Source organism: Sinohyriopsis cumingii, chromosome 13 (genome assembly GCF_028554795.1).
Source record: "Sinohyriopsis cumingii isolate HCF-2022 chromosome 13, ASM2855479v2, whole genome shotgun sequence".
Taxonomy (NCBI): Eukaryota; Metazoa; Mollusca; class Bivalvia; order Unionida; family Unionidae; genus Sinohyriopsis; species Sinohyriopsis cumingii.
In genome coordinates, this window is record NC_142973.1 from 41,117,878 (window position 1) to 41,140,046 (window position 22,169).

A 22,169-nucleotide genomic window follows, 5' to 3' on the forward strand; every position below is an offset into this window, starting at 1 on the left:
TATCTGCATGTATAATGGAAAAACACAGCTTCATCATGTGGAGATACTAAGTACAAGCTGCCTAGTATAATAATAAAAACTCAGTTTTATGCCCTTATTTTTGATGTGGAGGCAAACTTACGATGTTCACTTAAGCATCCTGAACTTTGATGGAGACTACCCAACGTTTTTGTTCTGTGGCTTCAATAGTTTTAACATGACATGCCCAGGCTCCAGTTGTAATACCCACCTGCATCATCTTCATTGATCTGAAAAGGTTTCATGGCCCACTTCCTGGAACATCTCAAGGTAGAGGAAGGTACAGACCATCCTCAATGCTCTCAAACAATATCTTGGCCTATGAAGAACCTATGTGTAATTTCCTTGATCAATGAGGAATGTGGAAGCAGGAAGACAACTGCCTGTGGTCAAATTCCAGAGAGCTTTTCCAAAATAGAGAGACTTGGATATCGTTCAGGCTTTTTTTATATAAAAAATTAAGGGTATATAAAAGTACTGATTTGACAAGAAGCTTGCCCCCCTCCTTGATGATGCTGAGAAAAGCAGGAAAACAGTCTTAAGGGTAAGGTTCTTGAAGAAAATTTCACTCAAGGGTTCTTAACAGGGTTATGACAAGATTCCATCTAGGCATTAGTGAGCAAGTTAACGGTCTCATCAGCTCAAAGTACCCAATGAGATCAGAAAGACAAGAGTTCAACCCAATGGTGGAACACCTCGAGAACACGGGAGTATTAGAAAGGGCTACAAGACAGCCATTAATTGTGGAGAAGAAGAAAAGCTGCAACTGCATTCAAAGGAGGACTGTAAGGCTCAACAACTTCCTACTGCACCAACCACATAAGATTCTCCACTTTGCATCATAAACGTTGGAAGTAGATTGCCTCCAAGCCTTCCTGATGCAGTTGACAACCTTGCTTGAAAACTGTTTTAGGGGAACTGATCACTCATGATAAGCCAAGTATGAAGGTGGAGAATAGACACACAGTGCTGCACAGTGACAACAGGTCCTTAATCTGTGGTAATCTCATGAGCTCATCTACCAACAGTTCAAGCAGGTCACCGAAACAATACTGTTGGGACCAAAATAAGATGGACAATACTTAACTGGAGGGGGGGGGGGCAAGCAGAGATATATTTTAATGAAACATCGTTTGCTAATGAAGTTGCAAAATATCCCCTATAAAATGCACAAAAAGAATACAACACACTCAAATAAAGTTAGGGGGACTGAGGAGACAAACAATGAAATGATACAAAAATGTAGATGAAATGCCAAAAATACATTTGACGGAGAAAACAATGGCCCTTGACTAACATGCATATCATCCAAAAAGAAGATGGCATTTCATATGTTGCCTGTGATTAAGGAGTCAGACTAGGATCATAGTTTTATATTTTTCAATACTGGCCCTCCAACACAAAATTGAAAAATAATTAGCTTCAACTGGAAACGCTGAGCTCCAAAATGGAAAGCAATGCAATAGTAAAAGGTATTGTATCACTTCTATTAAAACTTCTATTAAACATCATACAAAACATGGTCATCCACTTTTACAAAACCTGTGTAGACATTTGTCAGGTCTGAAGGAAGACGATTCAAAAGATATCATGGACTGAATAACTGTCATTGTGCCATATATCCTTTTTGAATACCATGGATATGAAACAAGTTCCATGAAACCTGGTGTTCCACATGCCTCCATATGTTTATCAGTCCCATTCCCCAGGCAACTCATGTATGATTTGGCAAACATCTGAGCAAAAAACTTCAACACTGTTGATGACAATAACCCCATCTCTCCCATAAAAGTGACAAATACGTTTGACCATGCCACTTTAGGTGAGACAAAAATTGGTTATGTCAGCATCTTAGTGACTGACACAGTTGTTATACAGCATTCATGTGAACATGTATATAATGTACAATACACTCCTAAATATTTGCCAACTGCCTCACTGCTACATCTGAAATAGATAATCTCCCACTGACACAAGGGGTTATGTCATTCCAGCCAGTAACAAATATATTGAGGCAATTATGTAACCATTAGTCAGATCAAAGAGTGTAACAATAGGTCTAGTGTATCATATCTTGATTTCAGCTTTTGTAAGGCTCTTTGTAATGCCTTATATGGAGAAAAGGCTCTTGGAAGCCTAGCAGTTTAACAGTTTATGTGATTCTTAACATGTATATGGTGAGTAATCTCATTCCCTAAAAGAATTACAAGAGTTGCATACACATAAATGTTCTTCCAGAATATACCAAAAATAAATCCTGTGTTGTTTTTATGATGGCACATGTATAGCATGATGCCATAGTGAAACAAGCTCTCTCAGTTCTTCCAACAGCTGCAGAGAAACTATGTCATTCTGACTTGTTCATTTTATGGTACAAGTCGTTTTACTTCTCAAGATTCTTCCACATTTAAGTACTGTAGGACCAATATTTGCCGATAAATTCAAACATCAACTTAAAAGAAAACAGGGGGCTCCAGGGGGCCAAGTGGTCTCAAGCACTCGCCTTTACAGACCAATATCATCTCATCTCTGTCTGCGGGTGTCCAAGTCACTGGATTGGCCAGTGTGGGTGTCTGTGAAAGCAATAGCTTCTTTTCAGTGGGTTGGTCTTATCAGGGTTTTCCCCGATTCTTCCTCCACCAGTTATACTGGCCACCATGTACTGACTATCGTGTGCTGAAAAATAGAGTTAAAACCAAAAACAACAACAGCAAAGACAAATGCACAGAAACAAAGGGCATAGCTACTTAGCAGGTTATAGCCAATAATTAAAAGTGCCATTAAAACTGCTAATGAGTTTTACCAGGTGCAATATTAATCAACAATGACAGAAAATGGCTGTAGAGACATTTTTTTATGTAAATGCATGTCAATGTTGAAACTGAAGTTTTTAAAAATTGTTTTGTTAGAGAAATACTGATTCAGGGACTTCATTGCATGTAATAGTGAAACTTATATTCATATTTGGGCAGATCTCTGAGTGTCAATTTAGGAATTTTAAGTTCACTACAAACTTTGGAACTCGCCTCTCTATAATCAACCATATCTACCAAATAAAGCTTTGAATTCACCAGGTACAGTGCCACCCCCCTATAACGCACCCCGCAATAGTGCGAATTTGGATATAATGCAGTTGTGGCGTGGCTCCTGAAATTTCATATATTTATTCGCACATGGAAAAAAAATTCTTCAAAGTATGTGAAATAGTGCATACAAAATTTATTTTCAGTTTGGGGACAAGATCATGTATGAATTCGAATAAAATACGATCATGGCATGGTCCCGGAAATTTAAATATATGTACGTGTATTTTTCTCGTACCTGGAAAAAATTTTTTTTTAAAGTATGTGAAATAGTGTATACAATTTTTTTATTATCATTTGGGGAAGAGTTTGCATATGAATTTGAATATAATACAATCTTGGCATGGCTTCTGAAATTTAACAATTTCACCAAGTACTTGAAGTGTTATGCCAAAATAAACATCATCGGAAATGTTACTTATTACTGATCCATGAGTGAAGTCATCTTGTGATTGTCTTCAATTAATTCTGTATAGAATCATTACTCAAACAATAGCCGACACGTGTTTCATCTTTATCTGCATACACAACCATGCAGCAGACAATGCAGTGGTTGATAAAGGATTCTCACAATTTAATAAACATTAAAAAAAACGAAAGCCGCCAACATGTTTGCTGGGCTTGGCGGTGTTATTAGATGCAATCAGTTGCCCAGTAAATAATGGCCACTTTATTAGCTGGAAATTGAAAGGGTATGAAACTGTACATGCGTTCTGCTAAAAAATCTTTATAAAAGTATTTTTCACATGTTTCTTTCGATATTCACAAAATCTGAAGTAAAAGTTACATGCACGTTGCAAGCACATGTTTTTTGTTAATTATTCTGGCTGTATAGTCATTCAAATGAATAGGCAAACAAGTGCTAATTATTGGGAATTTACAATGGATAAAGGTACATGGAAACGCATATGAGAAACATTTAGCAGTATGAAATTTGTACAGACACCGTTCATAGACCCTGGAATGTAATTAACAGAACATGTGCTTCGTCTTTTTAAACCTAATTCTGCTGTTAATTTTTCCCATTGAATTCAGACACATAATGATCTGTGACAAAATTACAGAATAGATTAAATATGTATGCAATTTTTGCAATGGAATTACATGAATTATGGAATAATTAAACTGCATGCCACGACAGTACAATATCAGATGGTAAGTAAACGGTGTTAATACTCTCTGTTAATTCTGTATATACATATATTTGGCACCGAATTCAGACACAATGATCTGTGACAAAATTATTGAATATTTTAAATCTGTGTGCAATGTTTCAATGGAATTACATGCATTATGGATGAACTGCATGCCATGACGGCACAATAGTAAATGGTGTTGATACCCTATTTATGATATACATTAGACAGATACCCTATTTATGATATACATTAGACATGAATAAACATATGTGCCAATGTGTTGTTCTCTGAAAGTAGTAAAATACTATAAAACCCCACATTAACGTGACCCCGCTGTTAACATGATCCAATTTTATGGACCCCAATTATCACGTTATAGCGGGGTTCCGCTGTACTCCTTTCAGTTGGTTACCTTGCTAGTACCTTTAATTGTGAATGGCTATGATAATTTATGGAGTTTAATTGTTATGTACACAATATTTTATAACATTGTTCAAGTGGTCTATTCAAATGAGTTGACGTGATACATAACCAAGACTACTAGCTCTTATGTAGGCAGGATTTGCATGCCTTTAAGCTTTTTTTTCAATTTCATTACCTTAATTTAATTAGATACAAAACACATAATTATTGTGATAATACCAAGCAGGTTTGTTTTTAACTGAATGTAACAACACAAGAAATATGTCTGCAAATCAGAACACTCTGCAGCTTATTACTTTCCCACAGAAACATCAGCAGACATAGTTGTCAAGGTGACATTTTTCACATTTTAATACAAGTGGGCATCAGTACTGGATTATCCTGGCAGCAAAAGTAGCATATGCTACGGGCCCTGCACTTTCAAGGGCCACACTAAATGCTTTCAAGCTATCAATTACCTACATGTAAATAATACTATTACTGAAATGTCAGACATATTTGCTGTATTATCTGGCTGTATAACAAATGAAAAAATACAATTACTTTACTGTAAATTAAAAATTTGTTTTAATATTTATGGTTTTTTTTATATAAATTTAGGGCCCCTTTATAACATATGTTACAAGCCCTGCAGTAGCTTAATTTGGCTCTGGTGGGTATATTGAAAAACTAATTAATTTATACAACTAAACCACAAATTTCCCTTGACAAAACTTACTTCACTGATATTTATTTCTTAAAATTGTGCTACCAGCAAGCATTATTATTATTTACAGTTGTAAAAATTTTATCATTGTCATTTACAGAGAATTTGTTTTTGTGAAGAATACATCACAAAATATAGGACTTCCTATTATAAGCTGAGAACTTCAAGATGTTGATTCAAATTTTTGGTCTCTAACCACTGTTTTCTACAACAAATAAATAATACCGTATATCAGGGTTTCATTGACCAGTTTTGATCATGATTTTCTTCAGTCAACATACCGTGTGACCTGGCTATAGCACAGTAGCTGGGGTCCATGGACCCCGAACGTGTTAAAGACCAAACTGTGTTATAATCAACCAAGTCAGTTAGCTGAAGAAAATGATGCATTTACCTAAAACATGGCGGACAAAGGGAGGTATAAAAGCAGATGCAAAAACTAGTAAGAAAACACTTGTATATTGCAAAAACTAGTAAGAAAACACTTGTATATTGACAACTTACATTTGTGTATTAAAATCCATAATCCGTTAAGTACGGTACTGGTATATAATAAATGAATCTGAGTATAGATCACATGTCATAAACTTCATGTATGACTCACATCCTCTTAGAAAACACCAATAACATGTATTTATGTATCCCAAAAAATGGCAGTCCTTGTTTTGATCTATATTCGATTGTCACTTAACAATTCACTACAATTGTGCAAGTAGCAAAAGGCTACAGCTGTTTACATCCTACATGTACATGTACTTAAATTGGCCTAGATTTTGGTCAGCTGGAGACAGTATTATCTTGTGGAGGCTACCCAGGAAATGAGGCTATTGATAGGAAATGAACACCTGAACAAATTAAAAAGTTTAAGAAACATCTTTGCAAGATACCCCATCTTCAATTAACTTTATGGCCAACCATCTGTGGTCTCAAAAGATTGAAAATTTAATTTGCACTTTATGCCATGATTGATAGTGACCGTAAGCATATTTTTTCCCCGAGTGGCCGAGTGGTCTAAAGCGCCGTCCGTTACGGATCACTGCCATCTCACCTCTATCTGCGTGGGTTCAAGTCTCAGATTCAGCCAACGTGGGTATGTGAGAAAGCTTGCCAGTAGCTTCTCGTGGGTCGGTGGTTCTTTCCGGGGTTTTCCCGGGTTCTTCCTCCACCATTAATACTGGCCGCCATGTATAGCCTATCATGTGCTGAAAAATGGCGTTAAACCCTACAACAACAACAACAATCCCCTGCAAAATGAAACTTTCATGGCACAATAAACATGTTCCAGTCACTTTGGAAAATGCAACAATCTATCAGATTTCATTGCTTTTATTTAAGTTTAGTGCTGACTTCCTTTGATGAATGGTAAATTGTTTTTATTGAAGATTGTAGTCTGCCTTTTTTGATGAAGGGCGCATGCATTATTGAAGTTACCACTAAAGGACAGCTTTGGAGGACCAAACAAACGTATGTTTCTTATTGCAGCGGCAACATCAAATAACTGTAGAACATTGATTGAGACTGATTTTTTTAAAATTTGCTTAGTACTGATACAGAACAATCTGTGCTTCAAAGGTGATCAGTTTTCTTAAGATTCAGCAAAACTGTGTTTTTCTGGGTACATTTTATGAACAAAAGCAATTAGCCATCATTTAGGTGTTTGTCAGTTACTTTTCCTGCCCTCAAAAGTTGGTAAATTGTAGCTTATCCCAGTATCATAGACAGACCAACAAATAGATAGGATTTTTTGTTTCGTTTCTTTGGTGATGTTTCTGGTGGTGGAGTGATGCTGCCTTCCATGCATGTGTCAGAATTTTTATTTAAAAAAAGGCCAACAGATGAGGAATACACAGGTGTTCTGTTCTGTTCTGACAGGGATTGTTCCAAAGGATTTAATTCTATGAGTGAAAAGAACAGGAATTTTACTTACCATCCACATAAAGAAGTCAGTCAAAATAAATATATTAATTACTAGCGAGCGGCTGATAATTCAACACTATGTTGTCCGAAAGATCCATTATGAGACAGGCCATGTCTGGTTGATCTCCACTACCAGAAATATATCTTTTCTAAACTACAGAGATCTTGCAGCATACAATACCTCAGGCCAGATGTCAGAATAAGCAGATTATGACATAACAATGCACTGTTAAGATGGTTTTGTCAATATGAACAAGGAATTTGTTTATCTAACATTAGAAAATAAATTCCAGTGCATTTTATATCTTGTTGCGGCATCGTTTCATGATGCCTCTGAATTTCTTCACTCCAAACCCAAGGTTGCTGTCATGTTTACCCCGACCCAGAGTAGCCAGTTTGAAACATGTATAATCAAGGTAATTCTGACGGGTCATTGTTTGATGTCGAACATTGCCGAAGGCTAGCACTAATCCGTTACGTAAGACTGTTGTGGCTAGAATCGAAAACCGGACATCGGAGTTGCGAGGCGCCCGATAGCCAGTTATCACCTAGGTGTCGAAATGTTTCCAAGATCAAAAGAAATTGCATGAAGAAGTGGGAGTGTCCTAACTTCTTTCCCCTGCAAACAGACAGACAGGTTGAACTGGCCGCTAAGACGATTGGACAGGGGCACAGCGCCACCCAATCAGAATCGAGATGGGGGGAGACCTTGATTTGGGTAGAATGATATCCCTGTGTTTTCCGGTAAAAGTTAGTTCGCTGAGAGAAATTACCCAGAGAAGAGGTTAGCGTAACTCCGAATAGCCATTCGTTATTGGCGGGAAAATCTTAGAGCGGGAAATTCTAAGTACAGAAAGCTTCAAAAGGTCAGTAGATATTTGTTGGTCTTTGTGGAATGCGACTGCATTTTAACTGTAGGTCGTATGTATACTTTATTATTACTAGAATCGTAGTACGAAGAATTACTTTGTTTTGTTAATATGTTTGCATATTTTGAAGAAATGAGTTGATATTTGTAAAGAATTATATAGCTTGCCAGCCGTCGTAAGAGTTAATATTGTAATTTACTATGTGGGTATTTTATAGTAGACTAACACATATGTTCATATGATTATAGATTTTGCCACTGTTGAATATTTGTAATGTACAGACATGCGTCTGATTTTGTCAGATTGTAGTACGATGAGATTAAATATATATGTGTATATACTGACGTGACGCAATGTATTGATGTCTGTATAACAATTCGCTGATACTGTGTTATTACGCCATTGTTTACCCTGCAAGAAGTGTGTGGGAATTTCGATGTGTATGCATGCGTGGCCGAAACAGTGACAGCTATCTGATGGTTAATTGTCGTTATAGTGTGAGGTGAGGTTCGATAAAACATTTGTTAACGCCTTGTGGTTTTTCACAGGAAGCTTTGAGGGACAGACCAGTTAAAGTTTGGTCCCGTAGTCTTGGATAGAGAGACGGAGGAAAGGAGGGAAGGAGAAGAAAGGTGAAGTTGAAGTCTGAGAGCGGAATTGGAGGAGAAGATAATAGAGAGGGAAAGGAGAAGAAAGGAGAAGTTGAAGTCTGGAGCGAAGCTGGAGGAGATAGTAGAGAGGAACCAGAGACAAAGAAGGAGTTAGAGGAACGGAAAGAAGGAAGAATCAGCGGGAAGAAATAGACAAGTAGATGCAAGGACAGGGGGAAAATCGAACTCACACTGTAAATCACGGGATGAATTAGGTTGTCACTTGGTCGAGGGAAAGACGAGTGATTGGAAGTTATCGTTTTTACATTATCACATTTATTAAATTGTTATTGATTGAATTTCATCTTCGTGTTCTCTATAATTTAACCGTCGGCATTGCTGACTGGGGGCTCAGAGCTGTAAATCTACATCATCACTAATTTAACTTTCTAACCTAACGAGCCAGGGTGGAACTTTCAATTTAATTTAATTAAATTATATTGGGAGAACCCCACCCCAATACGACAGAACGCCACAGTTGCATATACACATTTAAACAGCAAATAATGCTGGGAAAAAATATCGCCAGATGGTATATTTTGTTGCCAGTAAGGAAAATAAATTGCAATTTGTGATATTGGTGAAGCTCAGCATGAATGAACGTTCATCGTTTTTTTTGTTCTTTTAACCCTTTACCTCATAGAGCATAGTGACAAAGTGCAGCTCGCTATACATAGAACACAGGTTACCTAGTCGACCGCATACGCATAGCTTGCCTGTTAACTATTAAGCAATGTAGTGTATGTTACGTTTAACAGCAATTTTAACCATTTTACATTTTTGGTACACATCTATTACATGTGGAACAATTTAAGAGTAAAGTCCGATTGTTATAGCTGCGTAATTATTTATCACGGAAGAATTTGCTATGTGCTTTAAAATCTGGAGAGAATTCGTTCACCGTCATGTCAGTGAGGCCGTGTGACCAACCGTGGAGCTGCCATTTCTCATACTCGAAATTTACAAGTTTTTCATCTGTGTCTACATCACTAAGTCATCTAAATTTGATAATTTATAAAAACTAATTGCAGCCTATATCAATATCAGAGCCTTTACCTAGGTTATTGAATCTTTCATAGTTGTGATTCTAATCATGAAAACTTCGTAAGTACTGAATGAAATCCGCGACCGCCATTTTGGAGAGTGGAGATTACGACCCAGTTACTTTAAATAGCAGATATCGACCAGTACATAAACAGTGACCACGTGATCTGACGTAATTGTCATTCACAGAAATGAATGTAGTATCTAATGAGGGGTTTTCCCCGAAGGTGGCGCTACGAAAACCGGCTTAAAATGGCTGATGTTTACAGCAGACGTCAAAAGGCGCTTCTATGGGACTTTTGTAGAAGCGTCAAAAGTCGCTTCGATGCGACTTTTGTAGAGGCGTCCAAAGACGGTTGTATGAGGTAATGGGTTAAGAAGAGAAAACATTTTCGGCATACATGAAAAATACATTTATGTGAAATTGCAGGAGCTATGCCACAATTGTCTTATATTAGAACTGATACATGTTCTCTTCTCCAAAAGTGATAATAAACTTTTTGCACGTGATTTTTGGTACTTTTAAGAAAGAAGAAAGAACTTTTGTGTATGAGAAAAGTACATGTATATAAAATTTCAGGAGCCTCGCCCCAACCGTGTTATATCCGAATTCATGTTATAACGGATCATGCTATAGTGGGGTCACACTGTATAAGGTTCAATTCTATGGACATTTTCAGGAATAAAGATGGGATCCGCACATGCCACCGCATTATAAGTGGGTTCAAGTGTTATCATTGAAGATGTTCATTAATCCACTAATTACATGACTTTGTAACTAACAATTCTTCAGATAACGATCAAGTCAAAACTGCATGATTATGCAGCCAACAATATCAGGAAAACTGGCCTAAACACAACTGGAGCAACTTATAATGGATGGACATGAGAAAAAAGGAAAGAAAAACTAGTTTAACTCTATATGCCCTCTCCATATCTATTTCACAGGGCCAGGAAAATGCATTAATTATGACTTCATTAGCATGATACAAATCTAGACATCTGAAAAATTAGATGAGAACAGCAAATTACACTTAATTAGATTTCAATGGGTGGAGTAATGGAAATGACATTGCAATTTTATCTACAGAATGAAATACAATGTCTTCCTCCCACATAGCACTGACTGATTTAACATTAATTGCACGCCACTTGCCCAAGGTATCAAAACTGATGTGGATGTGGGAGGGTACAGGAATTATTGTGGGAATTTCAGTTGCTGAGTGAAATGTCACTAAAAATAGAAAACAGGAAGCAATTTAGGGGCAATGTTGTGCAATCATGGGATAAAATATTTATTCAGATAAACTGTCATCTAAGATAACATTGATAATTATGACTGATAACAAACACACATGGCATGATATGGATATTAAACAGGTTTTACTCACATAGTGCTTTTCTGCAGATTTTATTTAGAATCCAGGTAATCCTTTGATAAAAGAATCACTATCCATCAAAGGCACGGTTAAAAAGTCAGAGATACAGTATTATAATTGCGAAGAGCATAATTTTTAACTGTTAGCCATTTTTTTGTGCATAAAATGATGTTTGCCTCAAAAACAGAATATTCATTAAACACAGGGCAATACACCAATCCACAAAGCAGCAGTCACTAGTATTCCATACAATATCTACTGCACATGTCAAAATTAAACACAGCTCAAACATCCAACTTAAAAGTAGTGTAACTCTCTGCTCTTCACAAGGTTGAGTATAAACAGACAAATTTCATTCAGACTAACAAAAGTCTTTCACTCACTCACAGTCCCTCCAATTAATCACTAGTTTTACTTCCTGAATACAATGGCACACATTCAGCGACAGAGTCGCTGTTCATGTAAACTTTTAAATAATGATACAAAAGCACCTAAGAAAAGAGATTTTCACTCTGATCAATTTTCTGAAGTGTTGGGTTAACAATGCTTGATTCATATATATCATTTTGTCATTGCTTGTTCACTGAGTAAACAGTGCTGGCCCGCTTTTGAGTGAGCAAGTACACATATTGAGAAGATGGATCTGTCTATATGTAACATATTACCTTCACAAAGCCAACAGAAAGGCACGTCTAAATATCTCAAAATCAGTCTATAAGCTGACACCTTAATCTCTGGACCTCTTTTCAGAATTAAGCAGTCTCTAAAAAAATTTAGAATGCATGATACAACTGAGGCATAAAACAGAAAAAAATAGATCTATAACAGGTCTGGAAATGAGTTTTAAGGTACAAGCAGGCAAGGCTAGATAAATAGCAAAGCAAAAGAAGCAATTGCTGTGGGGCGGGGCTCACTTGGCAGGGGGCTCCTGCCAGGCAATGAAGTAGGCATCAGGAGGGGCTCTGGCTCTTTCAAATTGGTTCAGGGCCCCATACTACCTTAACAGGGTTTGAAAGAAGATTATCTATGGCTGTGGAAAATAGAGTAACATGCTTTGCCAAAGGGCACAACATGGTCGCTGACATAAACTGATCCAATGGTAAAATTCACACCCATACCATTTCAGTCAAACATACCAACCATTAAGCCACCATGGCTCCTGCCATCATTTGTTGCCTCTTATGACATGCATAACAGCGCATCAGGCTTTTTCAACAACCATAAGCCTACTGGAGTAGAATTTCTAACAAGGGTTCAGAACTGTGAACATATACATGGAGTATTCTATCACATGGGTTTAACTGATTAAACTGGTGATGAGTGTGTGTGATTAGGATTTTTAACGTAGCTTTTAACAATTTTTCAGTCATATCTCTACGATGTCTGCAGCGTGGCAGTTTATAGTGATGTCTAGCACTAGGGCATCATGCCAAAGACATGTAGCATGATGTCCCACCCAGTCACATTATTCTGACACCAGGCCAACCAGTCCTAACACTAACCTCTAAGTCTCTGGTATGACTCGGCCTAGGTTTGAACCTACAACCTCCTGCTCCCGAGGCAGACGCTCTAACCACTAGGCCACCGGAGCGGTCAAACTGGTGATGAAAGTGATAGACTATGTATACTGTTTCAGCCTTAAATTCAAAGGAATAAATACAAATCATCATATTGTACTAACAAAAAAACAAAAAAACAGAATCAACATGGGCAAGATAAAAAGTCTCTTTGAAATAGTGCATGGTTGAAATACAGGTGCAGTATCATAAATCTTTCTCATTTCTACCATGAAAGTTAACATACTGTATATAAACTCACATATGAAATGAGTCCAACTATAATCAACATAAACCCTGACCTACAAGTGCATTATGCACCAGCAGATCAGGGTCTATATTCTTTGTTCTACTGATTACTCACAGCACATAATGCAATAGCAGATCTTCATTTTGCAGCTGGATGAATAAGTGAATACATACGGTAAGCAGTAAACTTCCAACTCAAAGGTGTTTATCAAGTGAACACTTCATAAATATGTAAACTTATCACCTTGTTCTGGACAAGCTGCATATATTTTCCAGCTTGAACTTCAAATGAAAAGAGGCAATTTTCAGGCCATGAATTCCACCAAAGAATTCAGTGATTTGTTTTAAAATGAGGAACTAAATCACATCGCAATGCATATCAAATGACAATGCTGATAAAGTTCAAACATTTTTTCTAATTTACAGCCCAATTAGATAATAAAAATCACTTAAAGTGATATTCACAGAAACGGTGAAATTCAAGAAACATTTCTCTGGAAGTCACAATTGACCTTACACGAGATGATAGATCACTCTGCCTACCAAATGATGTGATATGACCACCAGTTAACCTCCGACAAACATGCAGTATTTGGCAAATAAATATGTTTCAGTTTTAAGTGAAATTACAAAGTTGTATAAATTATACTGCAGTAGACAACATTTATATTTGTAGTTCAAGTTCATTTAGTAATAACCTAAGTGTTTTATTTTAGTAAATAAAAATCAGTTTTAAAGCTGCTCAAGAACTTATTCATGTAAACAGAAATTTACAAAAGACTCTAATGTATTTAGTATATAATCTTATCCTTATTAATATTATCTGGCTTATGTTTATGCTGCCTTGGAAGAAAATGAATTAAAATTTAATAACAAAAATCATAAATAATTACTGTTTAGAAGTATACTGCTGTACATAATAATTTTAAAGTTCTACTGTGTTCGTGAGATGGAATTTTGATCACTGATGTCTGTTGATGTAAATATGTAAATGCATGCTTAATATATTGGACGATATTTATCTGAAACCATTGTTTTGGTATTTCTTTATTATTACATTTTTGTATCCTCACCCCTCTTTCAACCAAATGAAGAACATTAACTCAAGTGTCAGAAAGAATGAGACGATAAATTATTATTTTTGGGACAATTAAACATTAAAATGTAAATTTTCAAACTTTACAATAATACAAGTCTGGGGTTCAGTCCTTCCTATACAAGAAAAATAATATACATCAAAACCCAAAAGTTAGTGGTTCTCCACCCATATTCTAGAAATGTTTAGTTTTATATATATTTTTCAATTTCAATTTCTTTTTTTCCCAGCCATCGACAGGACATGCTTTCTACACAAGTTTGTGCAAAAAAAAAATTTGGTAATTGCCATCAATTGTTGCCATATTCAACTGATCGTACATGTGACCACAAAAATGGTCTTTATCCATCGAAGTTTTGTCTATGTCTTGGGAAAGGAATAAATCTAATTCCTCCATTTAGACGACCTGGGTATCAACTATCAGAATTACAAGGCTCCCACTGACTTCTTTTCAGCCTTTTCGATGGAGATTTGTGTGTGATTTGGATTCTTAATGTAGCTTTAACAATTTTTCAGTCATATCGCTAGAATGTCTGCAGTATGACAGTTTACAGTGATGTCTAGCACTGGGGCATCATGCCACAGACATGTAGCATGATGTCCCACCCAGTCACATTATCCTGACACCAGGCCAACCAGTCCTAACACTAACCTCTTAATGCTAAGCACCAAGTGAGGCAGCTGTAAGTACCATTTTTGTAAGTCTTTGATATAACTTAGCCGGGGATCAAACCCATGAGAAATCAACAAATCATTGCAAAATTTAACAATACTTATCATAACCAATTCATTATTGCCACAAGCAGCTTGTCGGAGGAAAATGGCAGACAAAAGCAATGTCTGGAGGTGTGTCTAATTTACACTCACTGATTGGTTAATTGATCAACATGATTGACAAGTGGTGATAGGCCAAGTCATACCAAAGACTTTTAGAGTTTATTGCTAGCCAGAACAAGCTATTGTTCATCAATGGAGCGATAAATAATTGTCAAAACTGCAATAATACATGTATCAGTGAAAACTAATATTGTCTTATTTCAGTTTTCGGTGTATCAAAATGTGTACTATATTAGCACTATAAGACACTAATATGGCAGTTTACCTTCTGTTTCATTTTGAATTAAAATATTATATCTTACCACTTTTGGTCTCTGTATGTTGAAACCTTTAGTGCCAACCTCTTATATATAAAATCTTAATGCTACTAACTTCATTTTCTTTTCTGCTGATTAGTACGGCTTTAATAAAATCACGTGATTGGTGTTGCCTAATGAAAATCTCTTAAACAATAGTTACAAATGGAATGCTGCATTTTCTAGTTAAGTACAGCATTCAGTGATCATTCTTGGGATTTAGGAAGCAATTCACTACAAGCAAAGCATGAAAGAGTGGCAAAAATAAATTTCGTAACTCCTGGTTGACAGAGATGTACTTTGTGAAGCTAGCCATAAGGGAAGGGGGGTATTTAATTCCTGAATGCATGAAATCGACGGTTGCATTATACATCACTTATCTTACATTGCAAAGTACAATCATAGGGTTTTAATATTAAAATGTGATTAACTAAAGTTCCTCACAAAACTAATATTTGGAAATTAATATACATAATATAGATTTGCTCAATACCTTATGTTTCTATTAATGTCAAGAAAGCAGATATTTTACATTTGATAATGCATTTATTTCAGGTGACAACAGTCATAATGCACTAATGGTAATGTGTGATGCAAAGACCATGGAAGTACATGTAGTGCAAAACAGTCATGTAATGATTTATTTTGCAATATTATGGCTGCATTGCTTGTTGCCAATAAAGTAATAACTATCCCATCTTTTTCAATTTTCATTGCCTATTTCATTAACAGACTTGGAAAAATAGTCACTGCTTGTTCTGGTGATATTTTTGGAAAATTGGTGACAAAATATTGAGGCTGGCGATTTTTTTGGCAACAACTTTTTAAAAGCCAGGACCATCCCTGATAGTATATCAAATATGTTTAACGTATAAAAAATTCAACGAGAATGTTGTATATTTCTGAACTAAATAGCTAACATTATTTCTAAGGAAGCCAATTTTTTTTACTAAACTACCCCACCAAGTAACTACCTAAAGAATTATTCAAAATAAATTGCTGAATCATCCATGATACATACGATTTTATGGATATCAACTGGAAAATAATTTCAAAAAAGAATCACAGAGTTAATTGACTAAAAATAAGTATTTTATTGTTATGCATATGCGAGAAAATGTGATTCCCATTTTCAACTGTAATATCACCGATTATGTCTAATATTTATCTAGCTAATGATAAACTCCTTTTTTCGCCCAGACAACTTAGCTCCTCATCTTTTTTAAATCCTCTCTCACCGACAATAACGTCCATAATCCATTCGATTGAGACATTTTGTAAAGCAATATGAAAATGCTACCTTTTTATTGCTTGCTTGTTAAAATGGAAATATATACTGAAAATAATCTTGGACCGATCTGTTCCATGCTGCCACCTATTGGTTTATAGGGAAGATAACTATGGTCCCTCATTGGTATAAAGTGCTTTGCCCAAGGACACACCAGTGTAGCCAACATGGGCATCAGAAAATATGCAGCAAGCAATTTCGTTGTAAGTTAAGAATAGAAGCTTCATTCTTTTGTGAGTTTCCCATGCTAACCAGAGAGCCATTGTGGCTCTTGCCTCCATCAGTTACCTTATATAACATGGAAGACAACACCTCAGGTCTAGTATACATCTCCTAGCCTGCAGGGCATTGACACTTTGGTATGACCAATAGGTATATCAGGAATGGATCTCAGAGGGAGCTGGGGGGGGGGTCTATGCCTCCACTCCCACCCTGACCTACCCAGCCCCACCCTTTACTAATATAAGTATTTATACTTTTCACTATTAAAAACAAACAAATATGTCCATTTAAGCAAAACAAACCATGAAATGTTTTCAAACCTTTGAATTTTGATCAACCTGTATATATAAACACAGAAACTGCTGTCAGTTAAAACATTCTCTTACCAATTTCGAGCCATACAATGGCAATGAAAGTCAAAGTGAAGATGATTCTCAAACTGCTGCATAGTCCAGTGCCAGCAAGAAATCCTCTGAATACAAGAAATCCTCTGAATATTTTAAAAATCACTGCTAACAAAATCCTGCATGATGTGTATGTTTCAAGTTCAGAACCATCCCACCAAAATGCCCGAATCACACCAGACACTACAGATTAAAATGATACTAGGATAACATAGTCTGAATATAGCCAGCCAAAGGAAATTCATAATACACTCATAATGAGCCATGTGCAGCCAGTTGTTGAACCATCATAAAACCTAGTAGGGCTTACTACAGACGGAATGGTTTGATGTAGTAACTGATAACTGGACTTCCTGACCCTGTTTAATAGCTTTCCATTCAGTAGAAAACATTTATCCTCCCCATGGCATCATGCAAAGGTAGGGCTAGGGTTATTATCATTCCAACAACCATCAACAATATGTACAATATTCCCATTATGTGAGATATCTTTTCTCTTAACAATAGGAGAGTTTAATACCAGGAGGCAAGATATATATAAAATATTAATGCTTAAATTTTGGCCATAATGAGCAAAGCAATAACTATAATTCTGACTGGGGTGCCTAGATCACATTACTGTAATTACTAATAGGTAAAGAAATTTAATCAGCTGCCACTATAACACAAACACCCACCAATGCTTAGGGATGTTGAACAGACCCAATGTGCCATCCTGTATGCCTTAAAGAGGCAACTATTGGAGGCAGAATGCCCAGTTGTTAGCATGTCAGAGTATGGAATCCTGCAACCACTGGACCAGCCTGTGTCAGCTACAATGTTGTGTCCTTGAGCATTGCACCTGACTACAACCACCCTGGCATTACATAACCTACTTGTGCTGCTGTGTTATAAAACAACATGCCAAACCAAACCAAATGAACACTACCTTAAATAAGGGGGCTCCGAGTGGCCGAGTGGTCTAGTGTCGCTCACTATTCTGGATCGCTGCCATCTCACCTCTGTCTGCGTGGGTTCGAATCTCAGGCTCAGCTAGCATGTATAAGTGAGAAAGCTTGCCAGTAACTTCTCATGGGTCAGTGGTTCTTCCCAGGGTTTTCCAGGGTTCTTCCTCCACCAGTTATACTGGCTGCCATGTATAGCCTATCTTGTGCTGAAAAATGGTGTTAAACCCTACAACAACAACCTTAAATAAGAAAACTTTGCAAAAAAAATCCAATATTCACTTCCACTTTTTAACTAACCCTTGAAACATGTAATTGTAACGATGAGGTTTCTCACCCATAACATCAGTGCCTAGTATGGTCTGAATTAATGATCACAATGGTGTGAAGTTTTCTGTGCACGAGATCTCCTGTACACAGTTTGAAACCTTTGGACATTGTCAAATTTTAGTGACAATTTAAGAACTAAAAAAAACTGTTCGTTTTAGGGGCAGCTTAATAATTTGTATAAAATCTGCTTGATGTAATCTAGGTACTCCCATCACTTAGATTTAATAACAATATATAGTTCCTGCTGTGCTAACTGGAAGTCAAGAAGTCAAATGAGCCATGGCTATGGATGATCTAATGACCAAATGGGGCGTTTAAACATTGTCAGTTGGCTGCTCATTACTTATCTGATTTTTCTCAAATCTGATTGTAGGACCACTAACAGGTGGCTCTTCAATACCAGTCTAACATACAGCTAATGAGAGATGTTGCTGATAGGCTTGGCTCTAATTATTGTTCTATTCAAAATCTGCTTTCCTGTGTTTAAGGTATCATTATACTAATGCAGTCAATCTCCTGTTATTGCATCCTATTGATGTCCTAAGGATATCATGCACATCTGTTTCTTCTGAATTTTTACTGGAGATTTGATAACCAGTGAAGAATATTACTTGCATTAAATAGAAAGCAACATAAAAACCGAAACAGAAAATAAAATACTTTCAAAGTTCAGCCCCTTAGAATCAGCATAGAATGATAAAGCAAACAGGTGTGATTTGCCCATTTACAGAAAGCTCTTTTGCACAAAACATTTCAATCATGTTATCTAACTTTAATTATTTTAAGAAAATTCAACCCAACCTATGTGAATTTATGTCAAAATAATACCTAACATAAGTTAAATAGACTTTGTGCAGCTTATCTTAAAAACTACTGCTTTTTATTTCATCAAAAAAAGGGAGAAAAAAAACCAAGGAAGTATATAAGCAACATCACTGGTAAAAAAACCCATACATTTTATCGTTTATCAGGTTCTTTACAGTCTGATTTTTTAAAACTCTCATGTATACTTCACATTTCTTGCCAACAATAGGAAAGACATTATTAAGTATGACCCTGATATCAATAACTCTGTGACATAAATACTTACAAAAACATTTCATTTCAGCAGGGGTAAAAATGCCAATAACAGCGCCAAAAATACATGAAACTAAAGATGAGGTTTCCTGTATTTCCCACAAAGCACTTTCTGCAGCTATTGTTAAGTACCGGTATGTCAACTCTGAACTCTAGAAAGGATCATGATAAATTAGGACTTTTATTCCAAGTTTGGAACTACTGTAAATACTCACTTATAACACAAGCCCAATTGCAAACTGCACAGACCCAGATTTCTTGTTGCATAATATGCTGGCAAATCTAGGTCTGTGCATTATGTTTGGAGTAATTAGTAGAACAACAACACAGACCCTGATCTATATTCCAATGCTGTTCAAATGGTCAATGCACAAAAGCTACGGAGAAATCTCTACTAAAAGTGGACATTAAAAGATCATTATGGTATCTAAATCACACTTGCTGGAAATATTCTGGCTTTCTCCTTTTTAATAGTTTCATTTTTTTACTGACAGAAATGTATTCCTGTGGCTTCTAAACATTAAGTGGTATTTCTTTAAAATACAATTTTACTTATCAAAGGTTCTGCTATCAAACATGTTTTAAAGGTAAATAATGTGGTTTAAATAAATTGTTGAAAGCATTATCAGTAAATTAATTTGGAATGTAATTCTGTGCATTGTGCTGTACAACAAACCCATGTAAACAGTGGCTTTTTCCTAGTGATGATATATATTAATGTGAAAATCGTCCATGCTTCAAGAAAAGACGAGAAAAGTCATTCTAAACACCCTTCTTAAACTGAGATATGAAAACAGATTAATTTACTGGAAAGTCTAGTTCCTACATCACTGACAGCCATATGCATATTCATTTACATGATTACCAATTTTGTAAACATTTACATCTGGTTAACTATAAAACCCATTTAAACATGTAAACAATACAGCCTTATCAGCACCATCAAATTTTTACAAATCTTAACCTGGATACATTCTCTTTTTTTAGCCATGACCTAGGAACATGGTATTTTTTTAGAATGTCATGACCTAGTTACATAATATTCTTGTGTCATTGCCTAATTACATTACATGCTTTTCAAAAGTCATGACAGACTTGCGTTATTTGTTTCTAGTCATGACCTTGGTACATTATAAGCTTTTTCACAAGAAAAGTGTTCTATAGAATAATTCATTTTCAAAGAACCAAACAAACATAATCAAGAGCCAACAGTAGCCACCATCGTCTGTTGTCTGATATTATGCCATCCTCAAAAACTTTAATACCCATTTTTATTCATAACAATGAAATGAAACTGTGTATATACTGTCTGTACTCAATTGTATGTCGAGTCAAACTGCAAACAACAAATATCCTGATCCGCTATAGCATAATGTGCAAGCAAATTGGGGTCTATGTCATTTGTACTACAGATAATTTCTAACAAAATGTATGGACCCAGATGTGCTGGCGCATTATGCAGCAGCAGAACTGGGTCTGTATAGTTTGCAGTTGGACTCAACCTATAAGCAAGTCTTTAGGGTATGACATGGCAAAGTTCTTCTGTGGAGATTCTTTAAAAGATCTTAAGGATACATAAGTATGTGCCAAATCTTAATGTTACTGACTGCCACAAAGATCTGTGAAATATTCCAATATTTGGCAATCAAGTCCTGTTAACTTTTATCCCATGATAGGTCCAGGTCCACTCCCATTATTAACAAAATGTCCATAAATAAAACCATAACTGTGCAAAAGGGAATAAACAAACATTATACCTTTGAAGTCCCAGATTGAAACCCTTGTGCTAAATTAACTGACCCTTCAGGAAGTAAGCAATCACCCACAACAGAGGCATGTGACCATAATTTCAAGTACAAGTTACCACTGCAAATAATTATTTGCACTGCCAACCATCAAAAAATAAATAAAAACAAGAAAATGAGAGGCATAACAATTCAGTGAAGCACACTGGTATCACACTATTTCGATCCGCCAATGAATGTATTGGTTAAGTCAGTAAGTTTCAATTTACTGCAATGTAAAACATACAAACCAGGATTACTTACTGATACAACTTACAAAATATCATACATCAAAATATATACATGCAGAAGAAATATAATTTTTTTATGTCATCTTTTCCCCACAAACCAAATTAACAATAATCGAAGCAATAATGACACTAACAATGTATGCCTTTCTGCGGAGTACCATCAGCTCTCTAAGGTCATATACAGAGCTCAAACAATTTTCAGTTGCTCACTTGTTCTGCAATGGATGACACTTGTAACTTTTACTTGTCATGCATCAATTTTAACTCCTCCTATGCTGTTCATGATCTTGAATGTGCTTAAAGTGCTACTTGGATAATCATCATCAGAGAATCTTGCAAAAGTGACTTGCCCTCTTAAATACAAGCAAACAAGTGGCTTTTGTGAGCCCTAGTCTATCATCTGCATACTACCAATATTCTTGGTCACCAAGATATCTAACATGCTTGTAGAATTTTGATGTACACATATTGCTCTAGTACATGTACACAGTTACTGTGCATGACCCACTTTTATATGCTTGCCATAAGATGGTATGTATCATGTTATCTGTCCATCTATTTATTATTCCATATATCTGCATCCAATTTCAGTTCCACAAAGCAACTC

At 36.0% G+C, this 22,169-nt stretch overlaps 1 protein-coding gene across 1 annotated transcript in view; it reads right to left on the reverse strand.

Annotated features, from left to right (window-relative positions):
* The window catches only part of LOC149785275 (uncharacterized), a 219,211-nt gene extending 201,906 nt beyond the window's left edge, over positions 1–17,305 (reverse strand). The window contains exon 1 of the mRNA XM_089979897.1: positions 17,159–17,305. Within this exon, the coding sequence (XP_089836023.1) occupies positions 17,159–17,220 (62 nt within the window). The 5' untranslated portion in view covers positions 17,221–17,305. The remainder of the gene's footprint in view (positions 1–17,158) is intronic.
* Positions 17,306–22,169: the final 4,864 nt, after the last annotated feature.